This window comes from Peromyscus eremicus, chromosome 6, assembly GCF_949786415.1.
Source record: "Peromyscus eremicus chromosome 6, PerEre_H2_v1, whole genome shotgun sequence".
NCBI classification, from domain to species: Eukaryota; Metazoa; Chordata; class Mammalia; order Rodentia; family Cricetidae; genus Peromyscus; species Peromyscus eremicus.
Genome location: NC_081421.1, coordinates 58,262,473 through 58,283,054, shown reverse-complemented (window position 1 = coordinate 58,283,054; position 20,582 = coordinate 58,262,473). Strand labels below are relative to the sequence as shown.

The 20,582-nt window shown below is 47.1% G+C and overlaps 1 protein-coding gene across 4 annotated transcripts in view; it reads left to right on the top strand.

Annotated features, from left to right (window-relative positions):
- Positions 1-3,846: 3,846 nt before the first annotated feature.
- The window catches only part of Tmem131l (transmembrane 131 like), a 142,822-nt gene continuing 126,086 nt past the window's right edge, over positions 3,847-20,582 (top strand). The window contains exons 1-3 of one of the 4 annotated variants that reach the window (XM_059265542.1): positions 3,847-4,015; positions 4,612-4,682; positions 11,998-12,041. In XM_059265542.1, coding sequence (XP_059121525.1) covers positions 3,892-4,015; positions 4,612-4,682; positions 11,998-12,041 — 239 coding nt within the window. In that variant the 5' untranslated portion in view covers positions 3,847-3,891. The remainder of the gene's footprint in view (positions 4,016-4,611; positions 4,683-11,997; positions 12,042-20,582) is intronic. The other 3 variants (XM_059265540.1, XM_059265539.1, XM_059265543.1) reach the window with 3 other exon arrangements.

Sequence of the window (20,582 nt, the reverse complement as noted above, 5' to 3'; positions counted from 1 at the left end):
TTGAACTTAAAATGACTGGGGAGTAATAAATTTGGATAGATAGAATTAAGAATTTGAGACGTGTCAGGTTTGAGATGCTTATAATACAGTGAGCTATTGATGACAAGCAGGTGGCTGCATTAAGATTGTGGAACTTCCAGTTGGGTTAAAATTTTGAGACTCATCTCCTTAGAGACAATAGTGACCCAGGGTTATATGAGTCCATTCAGAGAGGGTATGAAGGGTATAAAAGCTTTAAAGGTTGGGCATGGGAGGAAGAGGCTGCCAAGAAGATTGCACAATGCCTTGTTTTGTGTTTCACTCTACCACCTAATACTGCAGACTGTGTAATTTATAAAGAAAGAAACTTATTCCTAACAATTTAGAAACCCGGGAAATCCAATCTACCTAGTTTCTGCATCCAGTGAGGACCTTCTTGCAGGGCAGCCTGGAGGCTTCAGGAGGTAAGATGGGCTAAAAGTTATAGCAAGTGGGCTAACGAGGTGCCTCAGCCAGGTAAAGACATCGCCACTAAGCCTGACGGCTGCAGTTCAAGTCCTAGAATCCACATGGTGGAAAGAAAGAATGACTCTGTCCGTGGGTTGTCTTTTGCCCTCCTTGTGTGCTCTATGCACACATACACTCACACAAATAAGTAAATGTAAAAATAATTCTAACCAGACGTGGCACACGCCTTTAACCCCAGCACTCAGGAGGCAGAGGTGGATCTCTGTGAGTTCCAGCCTGGTCTACAGAGCGAGGTCCAGGACAGCCAGGGCTACACAGAGAAACCCTGTCTTGAAAAAAAAATGATAATAATAATAATTCTAAAAAAAGTCATAGCAAAACGAGTGCCTTTGAGTCAAGGGGGCAGTTGCATCTCAGGAATATAGGACCATAGGTTTCTACCCTGCTGTGGACATTTCCTTCTAGCCAGAGTAGAAGCCTAGATCTCAGTGGTGGTGGTAGCTTAGTGAAACTCTTGGTCTTGTTTCATTGGGGTAGGGCCTAAAACTGATGGACAAATGGGTCAGCAGAAGGCTGCTTCATGTACGTGAATTATCCCAATGTTTGAGTGATAAATGATATGCTAGTAAGTAGGTAATTCATGCATTTGAAGCATTAGTTTCAAGTGTAACACTTTATAGGTGTGGCATGCCTCCACAATGGGAATAAATAGTAACATGATTCCTAGCATTTATTGAGCACCCAATGCCAGGTGTTTACCATGCCTTATCTCATTTCGTCTTCTCAGTTACTCTCTGACTTGGCATGTCTAATCTTCTCTAGATTAGAGGTTAAGGTGATTGGGGCTTACCATGTGAGTCAACTTTATGCAGGATCTGTTGAGATATAATTTGTGTATAGACTCGCTTTTCATCTGCATTCAATTAAAAAAAGGTTTAAAAACATTGTTAAAATAGGAATCGATTTTTGTTATTGTAGTTTCATGGTGCTGAGGACTAAAGCCAGGGTCTTGTGGATGGGGCAAGGGCTCTACCACTGAGCTACATCCCCAGCCCGCTTTTCCTTTTTAATTTTGAGACCAAGTCTCACAAAATCGCCTAGGTGGTCTTTGCATGAACTCTGTTGCCCCCAAGATGGCCTTGAGAGCTCTTATCCTCCTGCCTCAGAATTTCTGGTAGCCAGAATTTATAGGCCTGGGCCATCAGGCAGAGTTAAGGATGGGTTTTTTTTTTTTGTTATTGTTTTTTGCTTTGTTTTGTTTTTAGCTTATGATGTAGATTTAACTTAAAAAAAAATCCTCAAAGTTAAATAAAAAGAATTAAGATTTTTCTCAAGTTCTCAGCTCTAAAATAGCCTGTGACTCTCTACCGTTGACAGCAGGGATTCCAGAAACACAGCACAAATACACAAGTATCATCTTTGGAGAACAACTTAACTTTAAAACATGGGAGCTGCTTAATGGGCCCTGGCTTTCCTGTTGTTCGTGAGTCAGCAAGAACCATACCTCCAGAGAAGGCTGAGTGGGTCAGATTTATCTAAGAAGACAGCTGTGTGATCCTGGATCCTTCTCCAGCCTCCTGGGACTGCAGATACATGCTTCAGGCTAGGTGAACAACGGTCAACTAGCATTACCCACTTTGTAAAGACCTCAGCCTGAAAGTATCAGGCTATCCTGGGAAACCTTCGGTAGGAGAGTAAATGAGAGCACACTCAAATGTGGCCTACAGCAATATTTCTCAGTCTTAAGTAATTCTCCTGGATAGTGTGGCACTTTCAGCGTGGGACTTTAATAGTTAAAAAGGTAAACTAATTTAAGAGTCGGTGGAGTTTTACATTGTGACTCTTAAACTAAACCTGCTGTCAATGTTTGCTTGCTTTCTTAGTATAGGAGATTTACAGTTAACATGCAGTAAAAAAATAGGCCTGCGAGGGAACTTTTCATTAGAAACCAACTGAAAACACCTAATGTGAACTATGCAAGTGTTGGGCTTGTAGTGCTCTGAATTGAGCCCAGAGCCCACGTGCTAGCCAGGCTACACCCTCAGCCCAGCGCATAGTCCTTTGTTTTTCTGAGGCCCTTTAGCACAGTGAGGGAATTTCAGTGTCCAAGGGGCAAATGTAAATCCAGAGAAGTGAAATGAAGAGGGAACAAGTCACAATGGGATGCGACAGGAGGTCCTTGCTAGGCAATCTAGGAAAAAAGAAATGGTTGGAGTTGCTCAAGTTAGGCAAAGCAAAGTGACTTTTTCATGTGGACGTCTGCTTTTGTCAAATGTTAAGCCTGGCAGAGAAATCAGATGGTTTAACCGCATTTAGAGTTACATCCAGACAGCGAGCGAGATTAGGTTCACTGTCTTGTGTTAGGAAGAGAGTGTCCGTCGTTCAGTTTGTCCTTCTCCAGCATCTGACCTGCTGCTATGTGACCACGTTTTCCCCGTAGTCTAGACTGGAAGGCACCAGAAGCAATTAAAGATTAGATCAGTGTAAGCAGACAGGTGTGCGCCATCCCGTCCCTTCTTTAAACTGCACAGCTCACACGCTGAATTTCAGCAAAGCCACCTGAAAAACTGAGGCAGAGAATATATTCCCAAATATGACTTACACTGCTTTATGAACGTTGGAAATGGGCAGGCGACCACACACTTCAACTACAGTCCAGTTGACTGGCTCACTTTTGCAGTTGATTCCGAAGGTGGGTACATTTGCAGGGTCTCTGAAGGTCTAAGCTACGACGGAGCTCTCCCACCTGTCACCACTTGGACGGTCTCCACCGTGGGTGCCGAGCGCATTACCGCCACGCGGCGCTGAGGTCAGCCTCTTGGGTGTTGGGAGAGCTTTTTATTCTAAATTACAGACCTCGCAGCCACCGGATATCCTCGCTGCACTACTGGCAGTAGCTGTGCGGCTGCACTCGCGTTTCCTGACAACCACAGCATTATTTCCACTTAATATCCTGCTCAAGGCCTCGCGCCGGGCTACGATTCATTCCCAGGACTTCCCCCCCCCCCCCGCCACACCTCCCCCGGGGTTCCTGTCCCCGCCGCGACGCGGGTCGTCACCAACAAAGAGAACCCCTCTGAGAGTCCACAAGAACACCCTCTCCCCGCGGGCCGCGAGTCCCAGCCCCCAGAGTCGAGCTGCTGGGGGCCCTCGGGCACGTGCTGCGCGCCACGAGCGTTCGCATTGTCCTCGTCCCTCCGCTCCCCGCCGCGTTCCATCCCCCCCCCCCCCCCACCCCCGTCCCCTCCGCCCCCTTCTATCTGCCGAGCACACACGCTCCGGAGCAAGCGGAGCGCGGGCGCTGAGCAGCAGTCCAACAGCTGCGGGGGCGGGCCCAACAGCGGGGGGCGGGGCCGGAGGCGGGGCGGGCCCGGGGCGCGGCTAGGCGGCCGCGGCGCCAGCAAGCCAGAGAACGAGATCGCTGCGAGCGCGGCGAGCACCAGCATGGCGGGGCTCCGGCGCCCGCCGTCCGGCGCCTACCGCCGCACGGCCGCTGCGGTGAACCTTCTGCTGGGCGTCTTCCAGGTCCTGCTGTCCTGCTGCCGTCCGGGAGGGGCTCAGGGACAAGGTCAGCCCGTCGTCGGGGCTAGCTGTCCTCGCCGCCCCGCCCCCCCCCCCCTTTTCTTTTGGGGAACTGTTGAAATCTGTGAGGGATCGCGGAGGAAAGGGGACCCGGGCGGCTGGGGAAGACGGGCTGCTGCAGCCCAGCGACCGCAGCGTCCCCTCGGAGGCCCTAGGCCCGGGTCAGGGGCGGGCAACGCGGGGCTTAGGGACCGCTAGCCGCGCGCGCCCCGGAGCCTTTGTGCGCGGGCCCCTGCGCCCCGGGCGCATCCCCCGCTTTGTGTGGCGCGCGGGTGCCTCGCCGCGCCCGGCTTCCTGCAGCTTTGTTTCCCCAGCCCGGTGCCCCCGGGATCACCGTGCCTGGTGAGGCGGCCTCGCCCCCTGGTCTGGACCAAACCCGCATGCCCTCACCTCCTCGATCCGGGGGGTCGCCGGCTGGGCATTGTATTTGCATCCTCGGCTCACCCCTCGGGTGGCCTCCGCTGCGGGAGGAGAAGGAGACTTGTTTGGGGCAGGCGGGTGGCACGGGGGACGGGTGAGGAAACAGGAAGCGTTTCTTTTCCGTGCATTACAAACGCGGTGTGTTTTTTGGTGTCCGTGCAGCGATTGAGCCCTTGCCGAACGTGGTGGAGCTGTGGCAGGCAGAAGAAGGGGAACTCCTGCTGCCCACTCAGGTGAGGAGGACCAGGTGACAGGGCGGGTGTAGGCGTGCGAGGGAGGAGAGGCCTGGAGGCAGCCGGCCTTCCCCTAGTGGCACAGGAGCGTTCGGGTCACTTTGCAAGGCAAATAAACGGTCGTGCCGAGCCTGAACACCTGGCAACGGTGGCCCTTCGGCCTCCTCCCGCGCCATGTGACAGGGTGTGAGTCAGGCCCGCCCCAAGTTCAGAAGGTGGGTGCCCAGGCCACCTCAGCAGGGTTGTGTGTCGCACTGCCTTGCGCCTGGCTAGTGGCGGATTCCTTGGCCTGCTAGTGGTCCAGGGTGGGCGGAGGACTTGGTTCTGGGTCTGCTCTGCTGTCTCTAAGTAAGCGGGTGTGGTGTGGATGGCAAGTGGCTGGAGGGTTGAACACAACGGGAATATTGATTTCATAAATGTTAGTGAATGGTAGTTGCCATTAGCCTAAGTAGCTTTGGGATGAAGAAGTGACTTTATAGAGGAGTACAATCTTGGATTTTCTCCAAGTGCTTTTAATTCCTGTTAGGATACACCCACTTAAGAACCTGAATTTCAGGTTTTTTTCACCCCCTCCCCAACGATGATAGAATGATTACATGTGGAAAAATAATTGCTATCGTTTTATTGGGGAATCTGTAGCATAGAGGGCTTCAGGCTGCAACGGATGTTGCAAAGCTTTTGTCTTGAATAGAATGTTTCAATTATGCAAGAAATTCACATTGACTTCCAAAAGGTACCCGTTTAAACATAATTTTGATGACTGTTTTCACCAGCAGTGCAGTAGAGACCCAAAATGCATTCGGGGGGGGGGGGTGTTTGTTGAATGATAAGAGAATATTAACTTGCATGTGGTAATTTCAAAGTGTTTGTTACTTTCCATGTTGGTGGCAGCATCCAAATCGCTGTAACTTCTCTAAGTCTCCAGGTATCTATCCCTCTCTTGTTATGTGAAGCATTGGCAGCCCTGGCTTTGAGATATTTGGAATATTCATTTGACCAGGGCTATTGAATAACAGCTGACAGGCAGAGAGGTGTGGTTTTTTTTTTAGAAAATAATTTCCCAGATCTTTTCTGAAAGGCCAGCAGGCCACCTTTTGAGAAGGAGCACCACCAGCAAGTAGTCTTTCTCCTAAAAGTGTATTACCAAATGGATTTTCTACCCTTGATTCTAAATAATACATCTGTTTTGAAAAGGGGGGGCGGGGAACCACCACCACCACCACCACCACCATCACCACCACCAAAACCCAAAGTCAAAATCATTCATGACCTTAGCTGAGAACCACACTTAGCACTTGATGTCTTTATTTTAAAACATTTGTCCTATTTGTGAGTATCAGATGCTTAACAGTGGCATGCGTGATCTTTGGGCCAGAGAATTCTTCATGGTGGGGGCCTGCCCTGTTTACTGTAGTATGCTGAATATTGCTTCTGGTCTCTACCCCTTGGATGTTTGTGACACTTTGACTGCCACTGGGTCACTGCTACTGTGGGTGTTTTTATTGTTTGTTTATTTATTTAAAAATAAAGTCTTGCCGTGTTGCCTCAGGTTCTTCCCCTCAAGCCATCCTGTTTCACCCCTGAGTTAGCTGGAGCTACAGTAACGGATGTCTTGTTGGACCTGGCTCCAACCACCAGTTTTACCAAATGAGTATGGCTCCAAGTATTCCTGGGAAGCAGTTTCCCAGGTTAAGATGCACTGATGCGCCTTTGTATTTTGGCTCAATTGGAGTCTCCATGTCTTAACTGGGTAGGGGTGGAAGCTAACGGAGAAACAGAATAAATTATAGGCATTATTTGTTTCTGCCTTCGTGAAAGATATGTTCTTGGTGCCCAGAATTGGAAATGTCAAGACTGGTGGTGACATTACTTCATTTATAAGCTCAAAAGTTATTCTATAAAATGCCCAGTTTCTGGCTTGATTTTACTTTATGTGCTTAGTGTAGTTTGTTCTAAAAATGGTTAAGATTGAGAAGGTGTCATTCCGGAATACTCATCACAGAGACATTGATAGCTAAGGTATTTTAATCAATGCTCTGTCGAAAGTGAAACTAGTATTCACAATAATTTTCTGCATATATCATCTCTATGTGTGTGCCCGTGAGATACTGTACCACTGTGCATATGCCTAGGCAGGGATGAGGGATGTGTGTGTCTTAGATACAGAGTGTTCTGAAGAAGGTCATTTGGAAGGAATTCTTTTCAAGGAGTTTAGAATCATTTTCAGAAGATTTCCTTGTGTATGTCATAGGAGTCTGGAGAATCTTTATAAGTGTTATGTAAATTTTATACCTTCCATTCAGGAAGACTGAAAAGTGGCTTTGGAACCTAAAAGTTGTCAGAGAGGTGACCATTAAGATGTGCTCAAGGAACAATAGATTTGCCCAATATTGATTATTTATACAGAAGTTTTTTTTTTTTCTTTTAACTTTTTCTTATGGGACTCTAAGTGATGAAGACCTTGTTACTCATCATTCATTAATTGTTACAAGCTGCCAGACCCTCTTGTCTCTTAAGTGTCTAGGTATGAATCCTCCCACTACTTACTTAGCTTGTTAATTCACTTTGTTGTTATGGTTGTTGCTAGAGATTGAACCCAGGACCTTGCATGTGCTAAACACGTGTTCTAGTCAGTGGGCTACATCCGGGCCCAGCATACCGTATCTTTGTGACCAGCTTTCTCACCCGCAGGGTGGGGGTTTTTTCTGTACTAATTTCAGAGGAGTTCTTAAGGATGACCTTCTTTGAACTGAGTGGATCCAGGTTGCTTGTTGTCTTGGTGGTTTCTTAGCCAGCTCATAAGCTCCATTACTGAAAAACGTAAACACTTTCCCTTGCTGTAGGGGCTGTACCAGGGCAGATAACTCAGTATGATGGGCTCTCTGCCTAAGGTGATAATGTTATTCATGGGCTGTGTACAGCATGTCCTGAGGATGGGACCCAGAGCCTTGTGCATGCTGGGCAAGTGGTAGCAATGAATTATATCTGCCATCCTTATTTATATATTTTTGCTATATAGTCTTCTGTTAGGAGATTATTTGGTAAAGTAACACAAAAAAATTATCAGTCATAATGAGAGGAAAGAAAAACCCACTTGGCTTTATTGTTAGAGTTGCAGATCCACCCCCACCCCCACCCCCGACCTCTGATTATACAGCACCTGGATCCAAAGTAGTGCTGGTACAGAAACCGCACATCTTTTCATTAGCTGTCTCGTGGTAGCTGCATTTGTGTACGATAACAAGCCGTGTGCCTTAGTGATCCACATGTATGGAAGGCGATGCTCCCTTGATCTGCTCTGGCCTTTGGGGCCCAGCAGTCTGACCTCGTCTCTTTCTCCTGCTACGCCTTGGGACTCTCTAGACTGGCACTGGGCCTGCTGAGCCCAGTGTGTGGTCTGTGGTGTGAACCATGGATGTTGACTCCCGCCACTAAGGACCTGATGGCTGGGTCCTTTGTGAGGCTTGTATTTCATGCTATCACCATCGCCCCCTCCTGTCTGCATTTCCTGTCCTGTTTTGCTTTTCTTTGCTTGTGTGTGCCATGTTGTCTCAACTGGGTTCCCATACATGAGTCTGGGCCGCTGAGGTTTGAGAGCTCTGCTTGTGGCCACAATATTCCCTGTGTCGTGGGCATTCAGAAGTCACCCATGATGCCTTTGGAGGAGAGGCAGTTGTCATGTCTGGCCCCACTTACTTATTGATGGTTCAGGTCACTCAGTCCTGTAGATTATAGATGAAATGCCTACCTGTCCGTTGTCCTGTTATTGTGAGAACCACATTTGGTGTTGACTTACTCAGGCGTCCCAGTCTTCATGGAATCATTCATGAACACCAGAGAGTGGAAATGGAGATGCTGGACCTAGAGTGGGGCCTTGGTGGGATGGGTGGGCCAGCCCAGCTTGGGGCTCTGATGCCTGTGTAGTCATTGAGCAAACACCAGGCATTGGCACAGCACAGTTGAACCTCTCTGACTTAGGGACAAAGAAGAAAATCTGGTGTTTGAAAATACCATGCCTTGTTGATTCCCCCCAGTAAGTCTGAGGGTGTGGATAATAGAAATTGGTAGAAAGTAAAACCAGAAACAGTACAGTGAACATCTGTTTATTTTAATCTCAGGTACAGTATTATGTAATAGCATGCAACTCTGGTCAGTGAATCATTAACTAGTGTTTGGAAATCTTTTTGTCATAGAGGTTTATTTTTGGCTTGATCTCCTGTCAACACTGAAAAAATAATAGCTAACGTGGATTGAGAACTGTCAGCGTCATTTAAGCACAGTGTGGTCTTCATGTTCATCCTCTATAGAGGGCAAAGTGTTATTGCTTGATTTTACAGCTGCAGACAGTGAGGTACAGTGCAGCTAATAAGTCACTCACTGCAATAAGAAAGTAACAGAAGACCAAAAGAAAGAAAAAGTGCTGGGTATTGGTGGCACATGTCTTTAATCCCAGGAGGCAGAGACAGGTGGATCTCTGTGAGTTGCAGGTCAACCTACAGAGCAAACGCCAGGACAGCCAAGGCTACACAGAGAAACCTTGTCTCGAAAAAAACAAAACAAAACGAAACAAAAATATCAGAGGAAGATTTGGACCTAGGAAGTGTTTAGCTCCAGAGCCCAAGCTTTTTTGACTGTGTTGTGTTTCAGTACCGTCTGAGCAGCCCTGTGGTGGTGATAAAAGTGCCTGTGTTGGAGGGAAATAACTCCAAGTTCTATTTCGATCTAGAGAAAGTTGCTTAGAAGTTTTCGGAAATCCTGAGAGCTATTAGACTCTGAGACAGCTGGGCTGTACTAAGCCTGCTGGCCACGCACGGTTTCAGGTGCAGGTGGTGGTACAGTAAACCAAAACACCTGCCCGTGTGGACTCTGCCATTTCAGTAGAGCCGCGTGGATGACAGAGACCCAGAAGTCTAAGCAGGGATGCAGTCTGTTTGAAGGGCACACGTGTTGTATGCAGACAGGAAGAGGCAGTGATGGGAATGTTTGTTTTAGTTTAAGCCATCCGTGTGTGCCACTTTGAAAAGACACTTGAGCCAGCCCTTGAAAGCAGCATGAGGTTGAAATAGCCAGTGCAAGGGCCCTGGGGCACTGGAGTGGGCAGGATTAAAGAGGATTTGATCTTGTTCTTTGAGAGCTTGCTTTTGTCGAGTAGATAAAGCTATAAAGCCTGGCCTTCAAGTACTGAAGAAATTAAGAACTGAGAGAAGAGGTCAGTGTCTCCCAGAGGGGTCACTTAAGGCCTGAGGCCAGAAGGGGCCCAACCCTGAGTATTATATGGTGGACAATGTAGTCCAGTTTCTACTCTGACATTTTAAATTACTACCAGAGCCTGCTGGTCTGCAAGGAGGGGATGGGTGTGTCAGGGCTGTGCTGGGCAGACCCTTCCTGAAAGAGCTTGGAGTACGTCTCATGAACACTGGGAGCTTTTGGAGTACTTTCTGCTGTTTGAGACAGGGTCTCACTGTTAGTCCAGGCTGGCCTGGAAACTCTCCACCTTCTTGCTTCAGCCTTTGGGTCGTCCTGAGCAGGGCCACTAGAAGCTGCGGGTACAATGGCCGTAAGGAGTGATGTAGAGGAAGGTTGCTATGGCAGTGATGCTTGCAGGATGGAATGGAGGCAGGCCTGTCAGCATAGCAAAAAGGTAGGACAGGCCTCGGGGGTATTGGTGGTGGGCCGGTGGACAGGACAGAGGAGAGTGGGTAGATCTGAATTTTCTGTTGACGGTAGGGGGAGGCTACTCTCAGCAGAAGCGGAGGGGGGCGGGAGAGGCTGGTTTTCAACACATCCAGCTTCTGTACAGTACTGCTGACACTGGGGGGTGTGTTCACCTGGGAGTGGAGCAGGAGATGGTCTACGTCCTGGCCTTTGGAAAGAAGACCAAGTTGTAAGCAGTGTGCCATGTCTGCAGAGTCACGGCTGTGACTGTTTGCCAGGCTTGGTGGTGTGCAGAGCAAAGCTTGCCTTGGAGGCTTAAGACTTGGTCTTGGAGAATGATGGGCATTGGTGGAAAGTCTGAGGTGGGATTGAGTGAGAGGGGGAGCGGAAGAGAGAGAGGGAAGATAGCAGTTTTAGCCTTGGAGTTTTAGCTTGGGCTAAGATGCTGAAGGTTTTCGTTCTAAAAAGTTTATTTTTATTTATGTGTATCTGTGGGTGCCTGGTGCTCAGGGAGGCCGGAAGTGAGAGGTGGTTAAGCTGCCTGATGTGGGAACTAAACCCCGGGCCCTCTGGAAGAACAGTACTGGCTCTTAACCACTGAGCCCTCTCTCCAAACCCAACATCATGCTGAAGTTGTAGTGCAAAGGACCTGGGCTAAGAGGGCAGGAGGAGGGGCTTGGGGGTCAGCTGCATCGGGAGTGGAGGGGAAGGAGGAGCTGGTGAGTTGGGGTGTCCCTAGCTTCAGGGAAGCGGAGTGCCACAGGGGTAACATGGGCACTGCAGGTGCGTAGCTGGACTTGGCTCTGCTCCTGTTCCTGTTGCCTTTTCCTCCTGACATACATGGAAGAGCATGTGAGGGTGGTGGTTACTTAGTTTACAAAAGAGGTGGCCTTTTTATTGATGTCAAAGTATATCACATATTAGTAGAATTCTGAGCTATACAATGTCTTTTCTGCTTTTAAATTATTATTACCATTATTATTATTATTATTATTATTTTTTTTTTTTTGAGACAGGATCTCACTATACAGTCTGGCTGGCCTCGAACTCATTATGTTGACCATGCTGGTCTCTAGCTCCACCTGCTTCTGCCTCTCTAGTGCTGGGACTAGGCCACCATGCCCAGCTAAATAATATGTTTTCTATACTTAGGGATTTTAATTAGTGTCTTATGTGATTAAACTTAAAATGTTAAAAAAAGCTCTTGAAGTGATATCTAACTTGTTTTGAAATTATGTTTAGGCTATGTTTTTTAAACTAGTAGGTTATTTTCTTAACGTGAATGTCTAAGAGACCACTTGGCAGTTTATGGCTTTATATTGCCATTGTAACATCATTTGTGTCTGTGTGTCTATCATTGAGTATATACAGGTATGTGTGGTGCCCCTAGAGGCCAGAAGAGGGCATTTGCTCCCCAGGAGGTGGGGTTAGAGGTGCTTGTTGGTTGCCTGATGTCGCTGTTGGGACCCAAACTTGGGCCCTCTGGAAGATCAGTAAGCACTTGGAACCACTGACCCCTCTCAACAGCCCCAGGGTAACACGGTATAAATCCCTGTTGACCACTGTGCCAGTCACTGTAGGGAGCCATGCAGGCCGTCAACCCACCGCTGGTGGTTGTGTCTGTTTGAGGGAGTTGTTAATGGATGTTCTTTTCCTACAGGGTGATTCTGAAGAGGACTTGGAGGAGCCTTCTCAAGAACAGAGGTAAGGAAAGTGGGGCCAGATCACTGCCTGCCAGGCATCCCGGTCCTCATTAGATGCATCTGCTCTCCACCTCTCTGTATGTGTGTTTAATATTACCTATAACATACCTCTTTCTCTTTGACCTCGGTGGAGTCTACGCTCTCTAGTCATTAATCTGATTTTGTCTTAAAATGGTACAGAAAACTGTTGGCAATACTCCCTTACTTTTCCCGTGGTGTATTTATGCCGCCCCTCTTGTTTAGAGACATCGGTTGAGGTCAGACTCTGTGCCCAGCGGTGAACGTAACCCACCAGCACAGCCCTGCATTGCCTTGTACTGTGTGTAGCGTGCCAGCCAGTGAGGAGAATGCTGAGTCAGGTTCCCTTCCCTGCTGTTGTAGCGTGTTCCAGTTGTACAAACATCACAGCTTTAGGACTTCCCTGTTCCCTAAGAAACGCCTTCCCTTCGGGTCAGCCTCAGCAGCCGAGGCTCACAGTTGGATCAGCCTGGACTGTGGGCTTCATCGTGCTGGTGCCAGTTAGTCCAGCTCCCAGCCGCTTTGCCTCTAACCTGATTTCTCACTCCGTTGTGTTCTTTTGTTTATTTTGTCTGTTCGGCTCTTTGGGATTGAGATTGTTCCTGATGTGTGGAGATCATATCATGACATCGCTGGAAGGCTCCTGTTAGAGACCTTCTTTGTGTCTGTTTCTAGAAATGCAGATTCGGAGTTTTAAGTATTACCTCAGTGCGATGTTATGTGATGGGTAAATCAGTCGCTGACCCATGTCTGAACTATTCATTGACTTATCGACTGCAGAATTGTCATTGTTCAGTTGATTTTCAAAACTTCCTCACACCAGTTCAGTATCCTGTGACTTTAAAAATAAACGTTTGGACTGGGCATGGTAGATTTATTAGCCTTTAGCCCTAACACTTGGGAGGTCGAGGCAGAAGGATTAGGAGTTCAAGGTCATCTTTGGCAACATTGCCAGTTTGAGGCCATCCAGATCTAGATAGGACCATGTCTTGTAAAACCAAAGGCAAAGCCCAGTTTCATCGAGACTTGCTTTAGAATAAAGATTTACAAGGAAATTACAGAGGTCCAAAGACAGGTCTCCCATAACTGTTTCCCAGGTCACTCTGTTGCCATGTGAACATCTTCTAATACTCTGGTACATTTATTGCTGTGACGCCAACAACACTGGAGTCTTACTGTGAACCCAGTCCTGTTCTTTGTTTGGATATCATTAGTGTTTTCCTAGTGTCCTTTTCAGGGCTGAGTCATCAGTGGAGTTGAGCTTCATCTCTGCAGATTGTCTGCAGTTCTTCTCTGTGGGCATTTCCTCTTCTGTTATTCAGCCACGTATATCAGTGAGAGCGCATGGATATTTATACCCTGAGTTTAATCCTATTCGTTTTTTTAAGGCAAATTCCCAAAGTCCCTTACCTGTTAAGGGGCCCCTCTGCTTTTGAATATGATCGTGGGTTCCTCAGCTTTAGGTCCCAGGATCCATGTGAAGTTTAGTTGCGATATTTCCTTGAGCAAGGTTGGTTCTCAATTTGTCAGAGTTTCCTAAGTTTGATGCCTTTTGAGGAGGTCAGATTTTTTTGTATAATGTCCTTGAATATCAGCTTATTTGATAATTTTTCTCGTGGTTGAATGGGCCGGGGTGTGGGGGAGGGAGGCCACAAAGACAGGCTGCCCTGCCCTGCTGTCCAGTCAGGGAAGGGTATATGCTTGAACCACTTTCTCCCTTCATTCTGAACCCTTTCTTTTTTCTTTTCTTTTATTGGTTTTCGAGACAGGGTTTCTCTGTGTAGCCCTGGCTGTCCTGGAACTTACTCTTTAGACCAGGCTGGCCTCGAACTCCCAGAGATCCTCCTGTGAGTTCCAGGGTTAAAGGTGTGTGCTGCCACTCAGCTCTCCTTTGATTCTGACCTGGTCACCAGGTCACCGTTCTGTCTTGTCAGGTCTCTCTGTCTGAGCTCATCTCTCCACCTCTTTTAACACCATATTCTTAGGAGGCAAATTTATTACACAGAATGAAGCTACATCAACACAGTTGCTTAGACTTTTCTGTGTAGATTTGCCCCCTCTCACTTATTTGTTTAGTAATCATGTGAGTATGTTCTGAGGTTCAGCCCAGCACCAGGTTTCCCTTCTGTTTTAATACCATTCATGTTTAATCTCAATTATAAAGTCATTAGTATCGTTTTACACCTGTTAATAGTTTTTTATAATTTGAGAATGATACCACAGTATTAACTTTTAACGACAGACAGACTTGAAGTCACAAAACCATACATTTCTATCAAGATATTCTAGAGCAGCTACTACTGTAACAACTTGAGATTAGAGAAATAAGCTCAACCATAAAACACTCTGTTTTTTGAGAAAGCATGATCTGAGAAAGCATGCTGTGTATCTATCACTAGAGAACATCTCGATGGTCAGATGTCAGTGCTTTACTGCCAAGACTGCCTGAGGTGGGGCCTGGCAGGACCATTGCCGATTCTGGCATGAGGCCTCTGGAGCGGCTTGCCTGTTACCTCACACTCCAGTTGAGGAGCTATCAGTATAATTGCCTTGGTGAAGATTTTGTTTGTGTTATCTTGACTTTATCTTCTGTGGATGCTCTGTAATTGTGTTTGGTTGCAAGCCAAGAAAGCACTATTTGAAGATGTTCTTCCTTCTCGCTTCCCCATCCCTCCTGGGTGTTCTCAGATATCAGCAGCAATCTACTACTTTGCTGAGAAAGAGATTGCTTTGGGAGATTCATGCTGAGTGTGAGCAAACCAGAGTGCTCCAGCTGTCCTGGAGTAAATGGTGAGCAAACCAGAGTGCTCCAGCTGTCCTGGAGTAAATGGTGAGCAAACCAGAGTGCTCCAGCTGTCCTGGAGTAAATGGTGAGCAACCAGAGTGCTCCAGCTGTCCTGGAGTAAATGGTGAGCTAACCAGAGTGCTCCAGCTGTCCTGGAGTAAATGGTGAGCAAACCAGAGTGCTCCAGCTGTCCTGGAGTTAATGGTGAGCTAACCAGAGTGCTCCAGCTGTCCTGGAGTAAATGGTGAGCTAACCAGAGTGCTCCAGCTGTCCTGGAGTTAATGGTGAGCTAACCAGAGTGCTCCAGCTGTCCTGGAGTAAATGGTGAGCTAACCAGAGTGCTCCAGCTCTCCTCGAAGTTGGGCTGGCTCCCTAAATACACATCTCTTGGATAAGCCTTTTTGGAGCACAGTAGTATGTGATAGGCTTGGAAAAGTTTAAGAATTGCTAAGGAATGAAGAAGGTTGTTATTTCAGCTTTAAAAATAATTATAGAAATCACAAACACTGCCTGGTTAGGTACAGTGTCTGTGAAATGCTCTGTTAGTGTTAATTTGTGCCATGCTGAGGATAGAACCCAGGCTTCTGCATACTATAGGCCAGTACTCTACCGCAGAGCTATAACCCAGTCCTTTTTGAATTTCAGATTTTTTTAAGGGGTATTTGAGGCAGGGTTTCTAGTAGCCCTAGCTGTCCTGGAACTTTCTCCGTAGAGCAGGCTGTAGACTCACAGAGATCCGCCTGCCTCTTCCTCCTGAGTGTTGGGATTAAAGACGTGTACCACCACCATTGGGCCAGATTGTATTTTTATCTGCTTAGGAAGAGCAGCAGAAGCGGTTTAAGCTCAGTCAGTTAAAGATGGGTCCTGAGAGTGGGGACACTAGAAGACTCTTGATGGCCCTCAGCAGCTGAGAGGAACAGTCAGAAAGTTCCCTTTGAACCTGGAGGAGATCCCTCAGCACCAGGCTCTGCTGGGAAGGGAGCTACTTTCCACTTCTCTGCTCACCTTCAGAGAGCTGGAAAAAAGCCCACCTTTTGATAGGGTCTTGCTTGGTACCTCAGGTTCCATTGTGGACATTCCTTTCATTCTGCTCTGACATCTCGTGAGGTGACCTCCTCTGCCCTTTTGTATTTCTTCTCTGTGAGAGAAGACAATTTCCAGTCTCTCTCTTCTCTCTTTCCTCCATCTGCCTGTATAAGTTAAATGCTTACTTTGTTACCAAGTTATACCCAGCCACTTAACCTTGGTTGTTCTATTGGAGATATTATATACATATGAGAGAGATTATTATATAGAGATTATATATAATCTCTCTCTAGATATATGTATGTATATATACACACACACACACACACACACACACACACACACACACACACACACACACACTCATATAGTATGGCAAACAGATTGTACCTTCTGCCAGAAGTCTCATCTAGTGTCCACCAGTATCTTTCTGTAGTCTTTGAGTGCTTCAAAGCTAGTGTGTCCTGAACTGAGCTCCTGGGCTCTTCCTTGGGCTCTTCTCCAGCTTCAGGCCCTGGGTGAAAAAAGCAAGCACCTGTGCTAATACTAATGTCAACATGCTGTATACAGCAAGGTACAGGGTGGAGGGAGGAAGGAAGGAAGGAAGGAAGGAAGGAAGGAAGGGTTCCTTTACTCCTTTCATGCCCTCTGGAATCCAGGAGTCTTGGATGTGCGGCTCATCTTCAGTGAGTCGTTTGCCTCGATCCAGCCAGGTCTTCATGCTCCCATCCCAGTGATGCACTGAGTCCTTCATCTTGAGTTCCGCCCATTTTGGGCCACATTCCTGCTGGATAGAGTGCAGGCTCCCAAGCATGGCACAGATATGGAAGGTCGTTTTGTGACTGAGGGTCTTGTCCACCTCTTCAGTCTTTCACATTCTCACTTCCCTTCAGCCATATGGCTGTATGTCCTCTGCCCCTCCCTTCCCTTCTCCCTTCACCCTGGCTACCTCCCTGAACCTTGCTGACATTAGTATGAGCACAGGGTGCTTGTCTGTTTGTGGAAATTACCTTTTGTGGTACCCCAAGGCCCAACTTGATACTCCCTCTATGGATTCCCTAGTTCCGGACTCAGTACCTGACACCCGAGTTGAGAGGCTGCTTGAGGCTGCACTGCAAGTGTGCTTTTGAGTATTAGCTTTTTTTTTTTTAAAGATTTATTTATTTTTTATGTATACAGCATGTATGACTGCAGGCCAGAAAAGGGTACCAGATCTCATTATGGATGGTTGTGAGCCACCATGTGGTTGCTGGGAATGAACTCAGGACCTCTGAAGAGCAGTCAGTGCTCTTAACCTCTGAGCCATCTCTCCAGCCCGAGTATTAGCCTTTTAACTCAGTTACCTCTTCTCCCTAACCAGTCCTGCAGTCAGTCAGTGCTGTGAGAGCCACAGCCCTGGGACTGGGGTTGTGGTTTTACACTGAGCTCCTGTAGTTATCACGTGTTTCAGGAGACCGTTGATCAGGTCTCTGTCAATATCAAGTTCCTTGGTGCCTTATACAGGGCTGGGGCACAGGAAAGGTGCAAAATGAACGAATGGAGTCAGGGTCTTCATGGCTTTACCGTTATTAGAGCATTGTCTTCGACTGAAATCCGTCTTGTTATTTAGGTCTCTTCAGACAAGTACAGGCTTTCTAACAGGGCTCATGGTGTGTATACAACTGTTCTCTAACCACAGAAACTTTAAAAGGATTCTTTAAATTCATGTTGTGAAGATTTTAGCAAAGCCGTAGTCATTTATATATTTATTTAGCTTCAGTTGAAAGAAGTTAGCAAAACAATATCCTGGACCTAGCCGACTTTGATTGATGTGTTTTAGATATTTAAATACATCTTTCCGCAGACTCTTGCGGTGGCTAGTTTTGTGTGCATTTGTAGGTTTATACTGAGTATGTGAACTTTCATTAGTACCATGTCAAATAATTGTTTTAATCCTTCGAGAACTGTTGAGTGTTTGTCTACAATAAAAAATAGTCAAGCCCCTTGACTAATGTCAGTGACCCTGAATAAGCAAGTGGACTTGCAGTATGAGAGGCTGTGCTTGTGCGAATGTGGTGAGCTGTCCAGGGCCAGGCGAGATCATACTGCTCTTCCTCCAGATGGACTTACTTTTAGAGAAGTCACTTATCTCAGACTCGAAGGCCTTCCACTTGCACCTCTGTGGCCGGCTGATTATTTATTGCCACAGGACACAGTGTTCAGCTGCAGAATCACTTCAGGAGCCCATTTCGTAGATGGGTATTCTGCAGAGAGAGCCAGGCAGAGGCACAGCTTGGGAAGACATGCCCACGGCAGCAAAGCACACACAGGAAAGACTGGGAGAAGTCAGTCTGAGGCAGGAGCCAAGGTACAGCTGTGAGGAAGGGAGACACTGGGTGTTTAAGCCTTGGGAACCCCAAATGTGAATTTCTTAGGAAATCCCGGCTCTAGAAAGGGCAGAGCTGATTGATGCTTTGGTGGTGTTAGGTTGCTGTTACATGGTGGGCATTGTGATTTGAACTGCTCTCCTTTGTTACAATGGGCCCATGAGAAATGAAGGCCCCAATTGTAGGGGTGTCCTGCCATCCAGCAGCAGTGTTGGTTAAGTCTGTGAAGGTGTTCTAGGCCTCTTGTTGCTGAAGGATAGCAGCACGCTTGGGATTTCAGTACTTCATTTCCCAAGGCAGCATTCTCTGTCTAGGAACACCAGCATTAGGAGTATGGGGTCTCCTGGGAGCTCGTTACCCCTTTAAATGAATTGTCATCGAATAATTAGTTGGCCGTTAAGAGTTTTGCACATGTGAAATCTGACTCTAGAGTAATAGTGTCTCACACAAGGAAAAGAATGCTGTCACAAATAATTGCTGTGGTCGTCTAGACGGTATTTCACAGATGCTGTGGTTAAGAGCTCTGGCTGCTCTTCCCTCAGGACCTGGGTTTGATTCTCAGCACCCATTGGGTAGCTTATAACCATCAGTGGATCCCAGGCCGCCTTCTTGCCTCTGCAGGTGTCAAGCACACACATGTGCCCAGACATGCAGACAAAACACCCATGCACGTAAAATTAAGAAAAATTATTGAGAATTTTCAGTTATTTAAAGATTACTCCTGTTCTCTAGAAGATGGCCTTATCTACTTCTTGGAGTCCTCTTGAGCTTGAGAAACAGGTTTGGAGAGCCATTCCGACTCCATTTCCATCTCTGTATTTTGTTCAGAGAGATTGGCTCTGAGTGACATAGTATTGCCAGACTATTCTCCTACAGGGAGCAGGTCTGCCCCCCCCCCCCCCCCCCCCCCCCCGAGATAGATGCTCAGAGATACCCACCACTGCATTTGCTGGTGGTTGGCAGAGTGCGGCTTGCATGAGAACACAGCCATCCTGTGTGGTCTCCCAGACAGACCAGATGTAGTATGCATAGTAGATAACTCATGTCATCCCTGTTACAGTCAGCTTCACTTTGAAACTCAGTTTGCACTGCTGTCTAAACAGAGCCATCCAGGTGATACTAAGATAGATGCGTCTGATAGGAATTTTGGTGATGTCTGCTGGGCTCATGAATAATTTTTTTTTTTTTAAATCAAGCCAAGCTAAATCCAATTAATGCATTAAAATTGGATTTAAGTAATTGCCCTGGTATTGTACCTTGTGGTTTACAGATTATTCTCAGATGTGTTACCCTTAGATAGTCAGGTGGATATGTGGTAATATTCTACTATTATAGATGAGGAAAGATGTTCACGATCATAAAAATAAGGTTATAGATCTGTAAAAGCACAGGACAGATGTATTACATAAATGTCCTCTTTCTGTGTACACTGGTCTACCCTGGTGTTGAATGCAAAGGGAAATCGATTGGGAGTCATTTTCCTACTTGGATATAATGACAGCATGCTCCTGTGGCATGAAACCACGTCCAGAATTGAGTTGTGAAAGCCATTCAGTTCTTCATTGCTTATAGTTCCTAGCAAAACCCCTGGGAAATAGGAGCCTGGCTTTTTAGATCTTTACCACGTGCTGGATCAGAGCTTTAGTTTTACACTCTTGCTAAGTTTTAATCCTTCATGAACATTCTGGGATGACCTTTTGAAATAATCTGGAAAATTTCAACACAGTATCGTAGTACACCAGGACTTTGTAAACCGCATGCCACCGTGTTGTGTGCCCATGAGTTGTCCCGTTGGCTTGCTTTGCTTTGTGATTCTTTTTCAACACCAAGGAGCAGAAAACCCTGACTCAACCAGCTCCAACAATGAAGAAAGCATCATGTCACCTAACCAGAAGCCAGGGGCTGGGTGGCTCTGTTTGGTTGGCTCAGCAGGTTTCTTTCTACCTGCTTGTTTGGCTGTGTTCAGTGGGCTCACGTTTGAACATCTGCAGACCTCTCCGGAAGGGCAGATTGAAATAAACCCCTCTCGGGGGCCTCTTTCTCAGTAGCATCCTTAAGTACCCATTCTTGAATCTCCCAAGTCACACATGGATCTGTTGCCTGTCATGACCCCTTACTGGCCTAGGGAGTGGGGAAGCTTGTGATTATCCTCCAAGCAGGGTTTAGTCACAAGGGAGTTGTGGTCATTGACCACAACCAGGGCTTTGCTCAAGTGGGTGCAGAGGCCTGGATGGTGGGAAGCCAGCAGCAAGTGAGTAACTGAGGCCAAGTCTGGAGTGAGCCGCCCAAGTCAGTGCTTCTCCAGTGCGGTCCTCCCTGCGGACTCAGCATTACCTGGGAACTTGTT